The sequence below is a fragment of the Phyllopteryx taeniolatus genome, chromosome 3 (genome assembly GCF_024500385.1).
Source record: "Phyllopteryx taeniolatus isolate TA_2022b chromosome 3, UOR_Ptae_1.2, whole genome shotgun sequence".
Lineage (NCBI taxonomy): Eukaryota > Metazoa > Chordata > Actinopteri > Syngnathiformes > Syngnathidae > Phyllopteryx > Phyllopteryx taeniolatus.
Window position 1 is genome coordinate 27,497,006 of NC_084504.1, and position 16,570 is coordinate 27,513,575.

The following is a 16,570-nucleotide window of genomic DNA, read 5'->3' on the forward strand; positions in this document are numbered from 1 at the left end:
CTGACCTTAGGCGAAGATTCGTCAAAGCAAATGTCAAGTCTGAAAGGTATATGCTGCAAGACTTGCCTGCATTGCAGGGGAAGGAGAAGGGGTGGAGATACTGCACCCGTCCTCACGTCGCACAAACCGCGCTCATGTATAAATGAGGAGCAGCCCAGCACACTAGCACAAGTCAATTTCCGATTTCGTTGCATATATCCATCACGGCATCACTGGCACGGCACGGCACGGCACGACAGCAACCGCAATGTCGCACTGCCTTGTCTCTAAGAATTGGCCAACAACAGCAAAACAACTTTCGTGCTCAAGTTAAATCATTTCTAGATTTAAACAAAAAAAAATAAAATAAATGGGATGCCCATTTATGAAACTGCTATTGGCACTGGCACATTTGGCTGACATTGAAATGTGGTGGCATTCTTTCCTCTACACTATTCATTTTATATATTGGATTGTGTCCTAACCAATAGAATGAAAAACAAAGCCAAAGTGTTCCTGGATAACCTTTTGCAGCTGTATTCAATGAACATGTGCGTGCATCACAGTGAAGAATAATCAGTGAGTTCACGTTCTATAAATAGAGCGGCTGCGAAGTGCAAAGAGAACGGAAAATGTGGTCAATTCCTACATCCAAAAAGCAGCAAAGACATTTTCTTCCCAAAGAAAACAAGATGATTGGTTTATTTTGAAATGATTGGAAAGATTTTTAGAAAATGTCTACAGTTAGTCTAAAATGCTTCAAATAGTCACGATGAGTTAAAATTTGGAAGAGGAACCACAGGCCAACGTTTAGCGATGACTGAAGAGGCCCAGAGGATGGTTGTATTTGAATGGCTTCAGGCGATTTGGACCCCTGGGAAACAAAAAGACAAGTCAGATATAAGGGGTCATCAGAGTGGGAAATTTTATTCTTTGAAGTACACACTTCACAGTACGCAGGCACATCTTTTCTCGGGGAAACTCGCGTGGTCCTTCCACGCCGTCATCCTGTTCTTCGGTCTCCAGGTAGACATCCAGACAGACACACAGGCGTGAAATCTGATTGGTCAAGACCTGATAGCCTGGACGTGGACCCCGCAGTTCATTTTTGAACACGTTCACCTCGCTCTCCATGGCCTAGACCCAAGAAACATGAGTCAGCTCGGTTTTTGTTTGTGGACAGGTCATGAACAATGATTGTATAATGCTTTTACCCGAAGGTTGTCATCAGATCGTCCGCTGCGCTCTCCCTTCCAGCTGAGCGAGAGTGAGAAGAGGGGAGAGATTTCTGGGTAACGAGGATTCAGCACCACTGCAGCCTGGAGACGAGCTACCAAAAACACAAAACCCCCCCAAAAACAGATGGCTTGTTCAATTAATATAAAGCAAAAAGCAGTCTTTGAAGCAGGCAAGGAGTAGTAGTTACCTGTGCCTCTTTCAATAACTCCAGAAAAGTACATATCAGTCTCTTTTGCCAGACCAGCATCTGTCACATGGCGTGTAAATGTCAATTCCTAGGAGATGATACACATTTCGGGGGATATTAAAAGACATGATTGAAAATACACAATATTCACACCTCACCATAAAGCTAGAGACACTGAAAATATGTAGTTGGTCCCCCTTTTTGTTTCTAATCATCTCTTTCCAAATGTATTTGATGTGGGTTGAGGGCACGGCTCTCAGCCTCTTCCACATCCAAGATGACATTACGGGCCTTGCTTTGTGCACCGGAACAGAAAAAAAAAGACCTTCCCAAAGCGGTTCCCATATGATAGAAGCATAAAATGATCCAAAATGTGTAAAATCACAAATGAACTCAATACAAACTATGCAACGCACTGAGCATCATCTAATCATTCAGGACTCTGAATACTGTATGCACCTTAAAAGTTCCCAAACTGATTAATTAAGAGCTGTACTCAATTTGTCCATATAGTGTATGGACAATCTCGGGTGCGCGTGTATACCTTGTACTCCTCGTGTGTGATGGTGGTCCACTGAGCTAAGCGGGAAATAATCTTGGTTGGAAAGAGGTGCAGACACTCACTGATGACAGGGATGATGTTGTGCTCTGTGGAGAGAAGAAACAACCTCAGCTCTTCATAAGCACCACTTAAACGTGCACGGTCGACGGTAACTTTACCTAAAGAGGCAAACTGCTTATGCAAAGCCAAGCGGGACAGGACCCGCCCCCTCAGGAGCTTCATGGTGGTTTCCATGTGGCTAGCACTCAATGAACTGCCCACAAGCACACCCTGGAGAAACAGGCAAGACACGTCAAGTAATAATTTCCAATTTTATTTATATATATATATATATATATATAAATCCCCACAATTAAATGTTTACTGCACAATGAAACAAACTTGCTTGTTTAAAAAAAGGAAAACGTAGTACCCATAAAAGGCAGTGATGCCCGAAGACCCCAATCCTCTTCCTACTCAAATGCAGCAATCCATTAAATACTGTCTACTGATTCTTCTCCACAATGATACGCAATTTAAAATGTGAACAAGCCCAGTCCTGCATTGACAAAAACGTTTAGCGTGATCTACTTTGTCAATGGGAGATCAAACGTTTTTTCATGTTTAAAATGTATTTTACTGATTATTATTTATCAAGGGGAATGTAAATTTACAATCTGTTGTATATTTTTGTTCCCCACCACAGAAGCAGACAAGACATGCAGAGATACAAGGGGAGATGTCTGAGTGATGTCGCTAGTGATGCTTATCTTTAGTTGTACGACATGCAACCTGTACAATATTCAAAATGTAATATGCAGGCAGAACTGCGTATACACTCACTTCTGAGGAGTCACTTGGAAAATGTAGACCTCCGAGACTCTGAACCCACTTGTAGGGATGACCCAGCTCCTCCACATAGTCAGCAAAAGAAACAATCCTATGGACGTGGAGTGACATTTGTTAAATGAAACTTCAACTTAAATGTGTTCTACACATTTGGTTAGAACTGCCATGGCCTCCTTACCCAACTTTATCAAACTGATAACGGTTGGCTGGATTGGGTGTTTCTCTTCCATGATCGTTGGAATACAGACAGCTGAGAATGGTTTCAGATTTGACCAGCTCCCTTGAAATTGAGAGCACGTTATTAGCAGGAGAGATGTTGGCTTATGGCTATACGCACAATTGCACATACCCTGCACTGATGGCTGTGGTGAGGTCTGTGGACGCAGAAATCTTAGCTTTGACTGTCATAACGTTGAGGTTTATCAGGTAGTAGAAGTAGAGATTGAGGATGCTGCCATCTGCAGAGAAAAATTGGAAATTTGATACACCTTGATACTGCTATTGTTCCCAGGGTTGTCCCCGAGCGCCCACTAGTGCATAAGAGGACAGTATATGGTCAAGATGGAGCACGCAGGGGAGGACTATACCGATGATCCACACATTGCAGTCACGGTGACCTCCATGGCATGTTAAATGTCCTTCGACCAAGTCAAATGATGTGAGAAAATAGCAGACGGCAGCTGAGCGGAGGGAAGGTGTTAGAGAGCTCAGCAGAGTTGGGCAAAGAGCACTCATGAGAAAATGCGCTTACAGCACCTTGAAATGCTGCAGAAGCACAAAGATGACTGTACCTCTCTCCTCCCCCTTTAGGTAAGTAAAGCCTGCACTGCAGCTCTCATTGTGTTCCTTTAATCACCAGCAGAGGGAACACAAGGTTCAAGAGGTGTAATAACTAAACACAATGATCAATGCTCACTATTCCCACCACACGCGCACACGCACACACACACAAGCCAGGATGTATGCTTGCTTATGGTTGGATTCCTTTCAGTAAATTCGTGATTTAGGATGCCGCATGGTCACAGGGTGTGTGTTTGTCCTCAGTGAATGGGCAGCAGCCATCTTAAGCAGACTTGGCATTTCAAGCAGTCAACAATGGGAAATGAGTTACCTTTGCACGTCAGGTCGAAAGAGAGGGACAGCGGGTGCCTCTTGAGCATCTCTCGCCTTTTGTCATCCAGCTGGCCGCCAGCAGTTGGCCGTCTCCTCTTCTGTGAAGTAAAAATTGCGGTGCCTTTCACATTCAGGTGCAGCAACCACATTTATATACGGGTAACACATAGTATCAGTGACTGACAACGTAAAAGTATTTGATGTACAAAGAAACAGGTTGCAAACAAACAAATGGTTATTCTATCCAAGTGTGTTTGGGTGGAAGCGACCCAGCCATTCTTGGCAAAAAAATTCAACCCAGAATCCCTCAGCTGGCACTCAACTGTGATACAGGAAGGGATCAACATTGCTTCTCTGTCACTCATCTGTCCTTAGTGTGACAGCTGGAGCTTCAGGGACACTTTGTGTGTCAGTTGCAGAGATGCGTATCTGAAGGACTGGCTGACCTCACCAACCCGTGTATGTGTGTAAGACTCACAGTTTTTTCCTGCTCTTCCTCTGCGTCGGAGTCACTGTCATCATCTGCATGACATAGAAGGAGTGCATCAGTAAAACAGAAGTGCAGCATGTGTTTGCTCATATGAGTATGTGCAGATGCTGTCATGATGACAAGCGTATTTATTCATGTCCTTACCCTGAGAATCCTCTGGAGGTTTGGACATAGCCTTGGCCTCATCTACATCCCCACTGATGGACACGCTCAGGTTCTTGTCTGAATGAAAATAGAAAATCACCCAGAATCAAGCCTTGCACTTAAAACTCCAGGTATAGGAACAAATATAAAAAGGGTGGGTCAGTGCCCGAGAAGCTTCCTCACCGCATGCTTGGCCATATGCATTGGCTTGAACAAAGAGGACATAGAGAGGCGGTGGCAGGTGCTGAGCAACCTCAGTGTGTTTCTGAGTCTGTTCAACAGGCACGGCAAGGTACTCTTGCACTGGGAGAGAGGCCTTTGCAAAGCAAAGGGAGCAAAAATCACAATGACACTACAAGAAAAAAATGCACCTATGCAACTAAAACCTCTTCATCAGTGATGAAATTAGGCTTAAATATAAATGGACTATTGCTGTTACTCAAAAGCAAAACATTTCTTAATGCGTAAAATGAGGTGAGGTTTTACCAAGATACAGAAATGTTTACAGTTCCAAAGGAACAAAATGTAAGCTCCCCCGATAGCATGACAAATTCCAACATACAAACATCTCAATGTTAAAAGTGGTTTTTAATGTAATTTAATTTGCTGCGATTGGATGCCTTTTCCCCCCATTTTCACCAATTATAAAAGTTATGCTTTTGAATATTGCAATCAGATTGCCGACATATCCTATTAAGACTATTAAAAGCCCCACTTTATAAACTAAAAAGAATAACACAGACATAGGCACCGGATGACGCTTATACCTGCATGATGGCATTCAGACCAGGCTGCAAGCTCCTCAGGTGTTCCTTCTTGACCTCAATACTCTTCTGGATCTTCTCCTTGGTGGCCTGAGACTCTTTGTATGTCTCTGCCAATCTGCATCAATTATTGAATCCATTTGTGGTACGCTGTGCAGGATCGTAAGTGAGCTGTGGTGCACAAACGTTTGGGTACCTTTTCCTCTGTTCGAGCTCCCAGTCTAATCGTGCCAGTGTGAGCTGGTGCGGATCGTTTTTGGTGAGTTGTGGCCTGGAAATCTCCTGCGGCGCATCCTTGTAAAAGTCTTCTTCGCTCACGAGGTCGATTTCCTCATGTTTAGACCTGAAACAACAACAAAGATGCTAATTTTTAACGGTAAAGGCAAATGTCTAAACACAAACTATCAAGAGATAAGCCAACAAGTCATTATAAGAATGACAAACATGCTTTCCTACCTTGACTGTACTTTATGCTTTAGTCTGAAATACATTCACAAGTTAAGGAGGTATTCAGTGCTTACTTGAACTCTAAACATTTGCTGATTTCCTTCTGAAGATGCAGAACTTCATACAGAAGATTCTGCAACTGGAGGTGCAGCACATCCACTTTCTGCTTTGCCTGTTCGACAAAAATAAAGCAATGGCAGTTATGTTCACCAACAAAATGCGTAACATTGATTAGCAACAACACGCCAATCAAAACGTATACTCAGGTACTTGGATCGATGTGCATACCTCGTGGGTCTGGTCTCTGCCCCTTTTCAGTCGCATGTGAGCGAGACGGTTGAGTTTTTTCAAAGTCATGAATTGGTTGCAGCTCTGCAAGCGTCGCCGTTCAATCTCAGCAGACTGCAAGAAACATTGCCAGTGAGTTGCCTTCGCAGGGTTAAAAAAGATAGCGATAAAAAAAAAAAAAAAAAAAAAAATCCTCAGCAGATTTGGGAAATAACATTGAATTTCCTTCCTCTTCTTGAGCCATAACCTTATCGTGGTGGAGGGGTTTGTGTGTCCCAATGATCCTAGGAGCTAAGTTGTCTGGGGCTTCACGCCCCTGGTAGGGTCTCCCATGGCAAAAAGGTCCTAGGTGAGGGACCAGACAAAGCACGGCTCCCAAAACCCCTATGAAGAATACATTAAATGGATCTAGGTTTCCCTTGCCCGGACGCGGGACACCAGGGCCACCCTCTGGAGCCAGGCCTGGAGGTGAGGCTCGAAGGCGAGCGCCTGGTGGCCGGGCACAACCCGGAAGGGTAACGTGGGTCCCCCTTCCTGTGAGCTCACCACCTGTGGGAGGGGTGCAGTGCGAGCTGGGCGGTGGCCGAAGGCGGGGACCTTGGGGATCCGATCCCCGGCTACAGAAACTGGCACTAGGGACGTGGAATGTCACCTCTTTGGCAGGGAAGGAGCCCGAGCTGGTGTGTGAGGTCGAGAAGTTCAGACTAGATATAGTCGGGCTCGCCTCCACACACGGCCCGGGCTCTGGTACCAGTCCTCTCGAGAGGGGTTGGACTCTTTTCCACTCTGGAGTTGCCCATGGTGAGAGGCGCCGAGCAGGTGCGGTATATTTATTGCCCCCCGATCAAATCGGTGTAAAGTCTAACTCAAACCACATTTAACTTATGAAGTGAATGCGCATCTCACCCCATCTTTTGCCCCATTGGCTTTGAGCTTCTGTATTTCACCCATCAGAGTGGCTAAACCTTCACACGACTCTTTAAACTGAAGGAAGTCCTCCTCATGGTCCCTGCCATCAAGCTCCACCTCTTCATTGTAGATACGTACATCCTGGAAATATACATAGAAATAAACATAAGGGAGTAATTGAGCAGGGAAGAAGCAACGCCCCAAAAGTATGATTCTGAAAATGCAGGTCATAATCTTATTTGAACATGTTTGTAACAGTGTTTAGTGTTACTTGGTCATAAAAACAGGAGCTCTTTTCACAATAATCCAACACATCAATTAATGAAGTCAAAAATCCGTACAAATCTGTATGTCGATACCGCCATATCGATTTGTATTGGGACTTCGCTATGTGTTTACATTACAACCTTTTAAAACAGCCCCTCAGGTTTGTCCGAACTCTATTTTCTCAATAGCATTGCATGCTCTATGGTAACAATGAAACTGTTTAACGATAAACTGTGGTAACATTTCATCCATCCATTTTCAACACCGCTTATCCTGGTTAAAATTGTGGACCAAGGCAAGTTTTCCATTATTTAAATATGTTTCCACGGTGCAAAAAGTAAATAGGATTGCTGATTTTAGTTTCTGTATTTAAAATAAATTTTAGATTTTCTGTATTTTCACAAAATCTTGTTAATAATGGTAACTTTGATAATTTTATCATTTCCATGACGTTTCATCTCATTTGTCTGGTTTTAACGGAAATAAACTGGTTTTGGGTGATTCTGTAAATGGATTTTTTTCTGGTTGTAAGAAGAGGACTCAAAATACAACGTACTCATGACATTTAACTGAAAGAAAAAGGAAAACTTTACACTTTTAGTTTGCGGTACAACGAATATTATATTAATATTTGGCATCCTTACTATTGCTGAATAGAATTTAAGAATCACAGTCCACAGCTTTATTTGACCAATTTGATTATTATCTTAACAATATTTTACAGTCAAGAGATCTAGACTCTTACACAAGACAGCTCCCAGCGTAAACTGCATATATTGAGTGACACGAAAACTGCATGTTTACTTGCGTGATAAATGAATTACAACTTTTAAGCACATAAAAACAGCTCGCCTCAGTTACCTGGTGGTCTGCGTCGCCTCTGCCTCGCTTCACCTCAGGAGTTGCTGCTTCGTTACGAAGAACTTTAGCCTTTCGCTTTTTCAGTGTGTCTGAAGACATTTGTGGCTGGAAAGGACCGGCGATATTGTGCTGGTGTGGGAAATACAAACATTTAGCAGTACTTCACAAATAATGTGCCACGGACTTTCCTTCATCTTTGCTTAACAATGCAGCTACCGCTCGGCTTGCTAGCTAGCACACTGACAAGCTTTTGAGCCTGTTAGCCACAATCTTATCGGCTAAAAAGAGCCTTCTTTCAATCTAAAAAATGAATCGCAAATACATGCTGTGACATATTTGAGACTTTTAGACACAACCTTACGTACCTTTATGATGTGGGGGGGAAAGAAATGTAGATGAAATTCTCACATTAACAAACTGCGGACAGAACGCCGGATGCAGACGGAAGCCGTACAGTGCCGAAATTTCGTCAATCCGGAAACTAGTGCCACTGTACTTTACTGCCACCTGCAGGCAAGTCATTCACAGTAAACTACAATATGCTGTACAGTTGCTTGGTATATTTTTACAATTGTTCTACATGTTTATACATTTTGAATAACTCGGTAATGTCAAGTTTAACTTTTTTTTTTTTTTAGCATGAATCTTTTCGACCAATGTAATAAAAGTACATAAAGTGACTAGTCAAATTTCTGTTCGGTATATTGTATGCACCTAAGAACATGTTTTGAGTGGCATACTCTCTGAGCAGTACATGTGATTCTTCTGATTGAAATACAAATTCCATATCTTTTGATCTGTATGCTATTTGTTGCCAATATTTTACAGTCGTATATGTCGAGTACTAAAATAATGGCAAAACAAGAAAAAAAATATATACAAAAAAAACATTTATTTGTAATTCTACATATATTTTTTAAAAGTGTGCAAACATTGTGATACTATTTGGTGGAATTACCCATTTACTCCACAGCACTTCATTTTTACATAATGACCAGCAGGCCTATTCACAATCACTTAGCCATATCTATCAGACTCTGCAGAGATGTGGGAACCCACGTCTTCTCTCCTTGCACAAATACAACCCCTCTGTCTACGTAGATGACGATACGCCCAAATGTGTATAGCTGTTTGCCTTCGTGGCGTTTGGCCACTATGGGCATGAACACAATATTGTTCTCCTCTGCCTTGGTCTGGATGAGATCTTTAAAGTTTGTGGGCACGCTAGTGCTGGCACCCCTGTGCGCGACACTCTCGGCATCCCTGCGTTCTTGCATGGCCTCGTAGTGGAAGTCCTTTCTTCTCTCAGTCTGAGTGAGATAAGCAATGTTTTCTCTTGCACCGGGTTGCATGTATCCACCTGCCGGTACACATAGAGAGCATGTTGTAATATGTTGCCTCACACCATCTCCTACTCTTTACTAAATTCATGAAAGAAATGCTGACGTGAATTTGTGTCACTATATATTTCCTGAAACCCACCCATGCCTGAAGATACTGCACGGTTCATTATGTCCAGCGCTTCATTGAACTTTTCTTTTATGAGTGTCTGTGACAACAAGACATCACTGAACATGGTTTTCCAACCGAGGTACCATTTGGTAATTTCCTCATAATTAGGACTGTTGCTCAACCATGAACACAGGACCTATTGAGTACAAACACAACAAGGTCAAATCAAATAAATTGTTAAGGTTGCTCTGTCAGGTGTACAGATACTTTGATTGTGAAATGTCCTTACTTGCAGCCATTTTGGAAAGAAGTTTTTATCCAGCAGGGAGACCAGGCTGGAGGGCGAAAGCATGCCCTCCCAGTCTATCACCCAATGAAAGGGCTCCATTTGCTGCTGGTGAGGATTGATAACCAGCTCCTCCAGACACAGAGCTGTGGGAGGAAATACACTAAAGCACACTTCAACGACAACAAGGGACAAAAAGGCGCCATTAACAGCAAGAGGTAGATTACCTAGTTTAGGGATGATGTTTTTCACCATGAAGGCCTCCCAAGCACCTGGAGTAAAAACATCTTTCCACGGTTGCAGGATGAGGCGCGCTGAGGCATCACTGGGGTGCCATCGCTGCAAAGCATTCGCTAATTTGCTCCTGATGGGCGCGTATAGAGGCTCGAGACGTGATTGGAGCAGAGGCAGCCAAGGGTGGATCCATGAGTGGATGGGCACTGTGTCAGTTAAGGGGTTCCAGGTGTCCACCTGTTGATCACAAAACAGGGTTTCAAGGTAGTACACACACAATTTGAAATCGCTATCGTATTATACAATAAATATGCCTTGCCTCTCGCTGCAGCCGAGGTAAAATAAGATGCTCGAGCAGGTGATCTGAGATCCAAAGTGGAAGAAGAGGAGACCACAATTCAACACAGTCCACCATTGGCCCGACCATGCGAGGCTGCCAGCCGGACACAGAGGACCGCATCACTGGGACCCATACTTCCCACAGCAGTCTGGAACAATGTACACAGATGGAATCAAAACAGGTTCATGGAAAATCCACGTGTCTGCTTTTTACCTGTGGTAAGGGTCCATCTTTGAATCTTGCCCACCGGTGATAAGGTTCCTCGATTCGAGAATTGCCCTCCACTTACCAACCTCTTCAAGGCAATAAGAAGAGTCCTGAAACAAACAAAAACAGTCGGAGAGGGGCCAACTAGATGACTAATTCAAAGCTACCGTGCTGCATTATAAAGAGTGGAAGGGACACATACCTTCAATGGATCCCAGGAGAAAAGGTTTTCTTTGAGTAATGGATGAACAACAGCTGCTGCCAAGTCAGCTAAACCCATCGTATTGTATTCTTCATAATAGTCTGTCTGCAAAGTCTCAAAGATGTGGACGCACTCCTGAAGGAAGTAAAATTAACAATGTGTTAAAAGAAAAGAAACACAACATTAGTTGTCAGTGCCGTGGAACTGCTCATAATAATATTTCCACTAAATAATCATACCTGCAAAGTGGGTCCCTCCCCTGGCGCTGTCTCTCCAGATGGGAAACGGTCAACGAAAGCCAGCACCGCTTCCATTCTGTGGATGGCATCTTCCTCTTCCTCCAGCCTGCTCTGCAGCGCCTTCGACTCGTGGCTCAGCGACACAACCACATCTTTTTCATGCTGCAGGCGGCGGGCCGACTACACAGTCGGTTGTGAGACCACAAAACATAATGTTGGTATGCAATGGACGTCTAGACTGCTCATGACTGATGGAAAATATTTCAGTGGTCCTCACTGTTCCAAAGTAAACGCGTCGGCCACAAGAGCTGGATGAAAATCTGCTTTAGATAGTAGGGTTGAAGGTAATGTTACACTTTGACATTGTCTAGACTGCACTACACACAGAGGTGTTTCAAATATTTTGGTTACCCTAATTAGCTACATTTTGGACAAAAATGTCCAAACCTCCTCAGGACTGTCAATCAAAAAGTAAGATTTTTATATTTGTAAATGCATACCCTTTGATATACAGGGTGTCCCATAAGGCACTATAAACATCCTTTTCTCGCTTTTGTTTCAGGTATCAGGTTCGGACAGACGTGAGGCCATAAACATGACACAGGTTAGGCTTTCCAGTTTTGTAAACATATCATTCCCTTGCCAATTGACATTGGAGCAGCCTTCTGTCCCTGACTGCAGTTCAGCACCAGTTTGAGAAGCTTTATGGCTGTCACACTACTCCAGTGTGTCATAAAATGTACGCTATCCATGGCAAGTCTCTCCAAACAGGATCTGTTCTTGACAAACCAAGTGTTTAAGTGTTTATCTGTAAGACGTTTGGTTGTACCTGCAATATGTCTTGTTCCGTAAGGTCAATCAATAGTTGCAGGTTATGTTCAAGTTCGGGAAGCACAAAGCCGGATCCCTTCTGATCTCGCGTGGACATGCTTGGTGGACCCTCTTCTGGCATACTGTGCTTGTTGGACATCTGACTGTAACTGGAATATACCTTTTGCTCTCTTCCGGTCATATCGATTACCTGCACGTGGCAAGATATTGGATGAATGAAAACTGAGGAGGAAAGTTTCTGCACACCATGTTTATTTCCAATAGCCAGAGGTAATTTTCGACATACTATTCTGTCAATATTACAGCAAGTCTTAAATAAATAAATAGTTTACCTTGACTTGTGCCAGCTCACCAGCCGATGCTCCTGTGCTGCGCCCAGCGAGTTTGCCTTTAGCCTTCAGTTCCTCTACTGTTTTGTAGGAATACTTTGGTTTCTTCCTTCCTCCAGTGGCAGCCGGATCTTTACGCCACTGACCTAGTTCCTTCTGAAACTCCTAGCGAAACAGATGATTTAGAATGTCATTACAATGTTGGATTACTTTTACGATTAAGAGTAAAGAAGGGAATGCCAAGACCATTTTCATGTTACCTTTTCCTCCTCCTCTTCCGAGTCAACCACAGGAAAATCCTGAAGACTCTGTTGGGTTCGTTCATTGCCATAAGCACCCACGGCTCCCTTTCCTTTACGAACCTTCGCCTCGATAGGATTGACAATTCCTGTAGCATTAAAGACGCAAATGGTCAAGAAATTGTGCACTATAATCACCCATAACCTAAAAGTAAGTACCCATAATTCTGCATACCTTGAGCATTCTTGCCCAAGCCTCGGCCTGGTTGATAGCCCATTTTCTGCAGCAGTCTTTGCCCAATTCCCTTAGTGTGTTTTTCCCAGGAACCAATTCCTTGTCCAGCCTGTATACCACCTGCAAACCTTTGAGACTGGTTTCCACGGAAATTACCCTGAAAAAAAACAACATGTTTTTTTCACAAATAAAACTAATGAATCCTGTTAGAAGACACACTGCAGTGAATAACAAACTGTAATTTACCTTCTGAAGCTTTTTTGTTATGGATACTCGAGGAGGCAGTGGTGCCGAGGGAGTGTCATCATCTGAATTATCAGAGTCGTCTTCTTCTTCTTCCCTTTGCTGTTTTTCGTCAACTGCAGTTTTTCTTAATCCTGCACTCACAAAGTTTACTGGAGCAGTGTAGTCTTTAGATCTAGAAAAACAAACACTTGCTTTAATGTATTACTCTTTAAAAATGCTTGTTGTTTTGCCTCCTTGGAATGATTATGGTGAGTTGATGTGGTTTAATATGTAAACAAAGCCATGACTTACCTCTTGCCTCCAAAGCTGGGTCTCTCATCATCAGAGTCCCCTTCTGCCCAGATGCCATAAGTCATTTGTTCCTTGGTCTGTCTGTGTCTACGGCGGTCTGGATTGAACTCATTGGCCAAATCCCAATCTGTGATCTCAAAATTTTCAATCTCTACGCCTTCCTCCTCCGCCGCCCTCCGTCCATACAGGTGTGACATTGACATTCTGGAGCGAATAATGTTTAAAGATGCACAGCCAGTTAAATACCAAACGGTATCAAGTTATCAACATTACAAACGTAACAAATGCTTTAAAAGCATGCCCGTGAACATACACTATATCCATATGCAAAAATGTTTTGTCGTTTTAATGAATAATAATAAAAATCGAGAATCACGTATCTCCATTGTTTTGTATCGTCCATATACAGTCCAACACCGTAATGTGTAGAACGTGATAAAACAATTAACCGCGAGTGTTTTTTACATATCGGTAAATAAAAACGTAAAATAAAGATTTCCGTTAATTATTAAAATACATTACCTATTTTTCAAAGGTCAGATAAGATTAACATGCTCTTCTTGTAGAATAAATACGGTTCGGTAGCTAACGTTAGCTAGCTTCTTGACGTACCGCACACCGGAACACTTTGAGTTCTTCCGGGAGAAAAAGTACTTCTGCTGTTGACGACTGTTTTTTTAAATTAAATTATGTATTAACTAGTTTAAGAATGAATGCCACTAATCAGACATTTATTCCAATTACATATTAACCTAAAAAAAAAAAAATCATATGATAACTATTATTAGCGCCCAAGCCGGAAATCACCCCGGAAGTAGAAATCTGGTGTCACACAAAAGTATTTCCCTGCGTCACGCCCATTCTCAGTAACTAAAGGCAAACATTCAATAAGTTTAGGCATTTAATCAATGAAAATTCATATAATAATTTAATTAATTTAGATGTCTGACACAGGTGGTGAGTGGCAGGTTGCACGTCGACGGAAAGGCACATCCAGGAAGTTGAAGCCATTACAGATGTCTTTAGCCCACTGCAATGAGCCACTGGATGTTGGGAAAACTCTTAAAAGGATCAAAGAAATAGTGTAAGAAACGTAACATTCAAAACTGAACAGAAAATGTTTTATTGAAATTAATTCGTACGCATATGCTAACTTTGCGTTATTCCCTGCAGGGCTGAAATGAGATATGAAAGCTTTTGGAAAGAATGGAAAGGTGAGTCCCTTCGATAAAGACGAAAGTTGTTTATGCTGCACACAAATGGAATAAGTTGCCAACAGAAGTGACGTCAGCCCCAAGTGTGAATGTTTTTAAGTCCAGGTTAAAAAAAACTTTTTAGAGCATTTCCACTGTTAAATGATATTTCTTGGACTGTACGCTGTTTTAATTGTATTTTTCGCTTTGTTTTAAATGTTTATAAGCAGTTTTTTTTTAAACTTTGTTTTTAAATTATTTTAATTATGTAAAGCACATTGAGTTACCTTGTGTATGAAATGCGCTTTATAAATACATTTTATTTGCTTCTGAATACTTGTTCTACTCAGAAGCCGAAACAACAGATTCGGTGACCACTGTTGTTTCCAATCTTGTCCCCAGAGCAGATGTTGGTGGCAGCATCATTGAACCAGAAAGACACGGAGGTCTCTTCAGGCCAGGTGCAAGAGAGTTTAGATGCCCAAATACGTCCACTGGAGTGTGTGTGTTACGGCCTGGGCACCTTTTCCACGTGTGTGTCCGCTCGGTACCAGCTTGCCATTATGCTCCTGCTCCTGGATGCAGCAAAGGTGAAAATATATATTGATGTTTTCAGCTATGTCCAAACATACTAACATAACTACATGTGCCTCTTCCAGATTCCATTAAAGGACTGTTTTGTTTTTGACCCTGCTTTCTCCCCTGGAGAAAAAGATGTACTCCGAGAGTTGGGTCTGACTGTACTCACAGACAATGAGGTCAGTATGCATAAAGTTGCGTATATTTACGTGCCATTTCACTGCTATGTCTTTTTCACCTTATGATGTGCAGGAGGGGAAGCGACTGGCCACCAGACCTACGCTCTTTTATCTCATGCATTGTGGGAAAGCTCTGTACAATAACCTCTTATGGAAGAACTGGAGTCCAAAATGTCTGCCACTTGTGGTGATAATTGGAAACAGCTTCAGTGGCATGAGGGAGAGGTTTGTAAAAGACATTTTGTTTTGGAAATAAACTTTTTAATGTGGGTTTTATAACATGTTGTTGTCTGGACAGAATGATCGAGAGAGAATTTAAGCGGGACTACAGCTACATCAGCCAGGCAGTGACTGTGTGCGAGGAGATACAACTGACCTGTCCATCTCATCTGACTGACGTCTTCAGCGACACTGCACTCATCACCTTTCATTCTAGAAACCTTAACAGTCTCAACCAGTCGACCTGGACAGAGCCACCTGAACCACAATATCAGCACTGCTCTGATTTGGAGATAATACAAAGAGAATTTCTGAACGGAGAAAGGACATGAACTACTTGAACTACTCGTTCCACTTCTTCAAGCAGTGCGAGAAAGGAGAATAAATGGATAAGTATGATAACACTAATAATCCTGTGATGTTGATTCTTTTTCTATGGACACAACCAAGTTTCAATATGTCCTTAAAAAAATGTCACAATGTACAGCTGATTCTGCTCTCTGCATTGAACCCATCCCTGATAAGTGGGCAGCAACTGTCTAAGGCCCAAGGCCTGACTTCAGTTCTTTTGGCAAAAGAACTGCCTGAAACAGAACCTTTTTTTTTTTTTTTTTTAGTTGCGAGGGAAACAGTGCCTCACCTTAACAGTTTTTAACTTGTTAAAAGTATTAGCAGTTGTTTCAGTTGCTCATATCTTGGCATGCATTGGCATTTCTGGGATTGTACCAATAGGTGTGGCTTCCTCTGTATACCTGTTTACTTAGTTTGACAGGAGTTGGACAAAAGAGGGTGTGTTGGCACCAGTACATTCCAGTTGACATTTGATCACAAAATTTGGACTGTGCAGTGTTTGTGTTTAATAAAGAATTGAAAAGGGACTGCAAATCAGGCATCTCTCTTTATACACACGCACATATGTATATGGTTAATTCAATTCATCTATGCTTGTCCTCATTAGGGTCATGAGTGAGCTCGAGCCCATCCCCACTGACTTTGGACGAGAAGCAGGTTACACCCTGAACTGGTTGCCAGCTAATAGTAGCGCACGTTACCGGAGACAAATTCCCATCGCACTCTCATTCTCATCTGCGGGCCATTGAAAGTCTTCGATTAACATGAACTTTTGTAGATGTGGGAGGAAGCCCGCGTAAGCACAAGAAGAAGTTACGATACTCCACCCAGGAAGGCCGG

General features: G+C 42.6%; 3 protein-coding genes across 5 annotated transcripts; 1 reads left to right on the top strand and 2 right to left on the bottom strand.

Moving 5' to 3' along the window:
• Positions 1-649: 649 nt before the first annotated feature.
• On the bottom strand, positions 650-8,598 carry thoc5 (THO complex 5). Of its 2 annotated transcripts, XM_061768117.1 has the most exons (20): positions 8,444-8,598; positions 8,079-8,207; positions 6,948-7,091; positions 6,042-6,155; positions 5,828-5,925; positions 5,503-5,649; positions 5,310-5,424; positions 4,726-4,858; positions 4,543-4,620; positions 4,387-4,430; positions 3,907-4,006; positions 3,145-3,253; positions 2,974-3,075; positions 2,790-2,886; positions 2,126-2,237; positions 1,950-2,053; positions 1,406-1,493; positions 1,194-1,309; positions 926-1,116; positions 650-853 (listed from the first exon to the last, which is right to left on the bottom strand). In XM_061768117.1, the coding sequence occupies exons 2-20, from the start codon at positions 8,175-8,177 to the stop codon at positions 790-792; spliced, it is 2,055 nt and encodes a 684-aa protein (XP_061624101.1). In that variant the 5' UTR covers positions 8,178-8,207; positions 8,444-8,598; the 3' UTR covers positions 650-789. The 2 variants fall into 2 exon arrangements, with proteins under 2 accessions (XP_061624101.1, XP_061624100.1); XM_061768116.1 differs by having other exon boundaries at positions 1,950-2,237.
• Positions 8,599-8,951: 353 nt separating this feature from the next.
• On the bottom strand, positions 8,952-13,889 carry tfip11 (tuftelin interacting protein 11). Its single transcript, XM_061768109.1, has 15 exons — positions 13,732-13,889; positions 13,210-13,413; positions 12,919-13,090; positions 12,673-12,829; positions 12,459-12,586; positions 12,202-12,363; positions 11,868-12,059; positions 11,039-11,218; positions 10,800-10,934; positions 10,604-10,707; positions 10,370-10,538; positions 10,044-10,287; positions 9,820-9,962; positions 9,561-9,726; positions 8,952-9,438 (listed from the first exon to the last, which is right to left on the bottom strand). The coding sequence occupies exons 2-15, from the start codon at positions 13,410-13,412 to the stop codon at positions 9,092-9,094; spliced, it is 2,502 nt and encodes an 833-aa protein (XP_061624093.1). The 5' UTR covers position 13,413; positions 13,732-13,889; the 3' UTR covers positions 8,952-9,091.
• A 128-nt stretch (positions 13,890-14,017) lies between these two features.
• Positions 14,018-16,257, top strand: srrd (SRR1 domain containing). 2 transcript variants are annotated; one of them, XM_061768138.1, is made up of 6 exons: positions 14,018-14,293; positions 14,383-14,423; positions 14,805-14,992; positions 15,062-15,160; positions 15,234-15,385; positions 15,459-16,257. In XM_061768138.1, the coding sequence occupies exons 1-6, from the start codon at positions 14,151-14,153 to the stop codon at positions 15,709-15,711; spliced, it is 876 nt and encodes a 291-aa protein (XP_061624122.1). In that variant the 5' UTR covers positions 14,018-14,150; the 3' UTR covers positions 15,712-16,257. The 2 variants fall into 2 exon arrangements, with proteins under 2 accessions (XP_061624122.1, XP_061624123.1); XM_061768139.1 differs by having other exon boundaries at positions 14,156-14,293; positions 14,810-14,992.
• Positions 16,258-16,570: the final 313 nt, after the last annotated feature.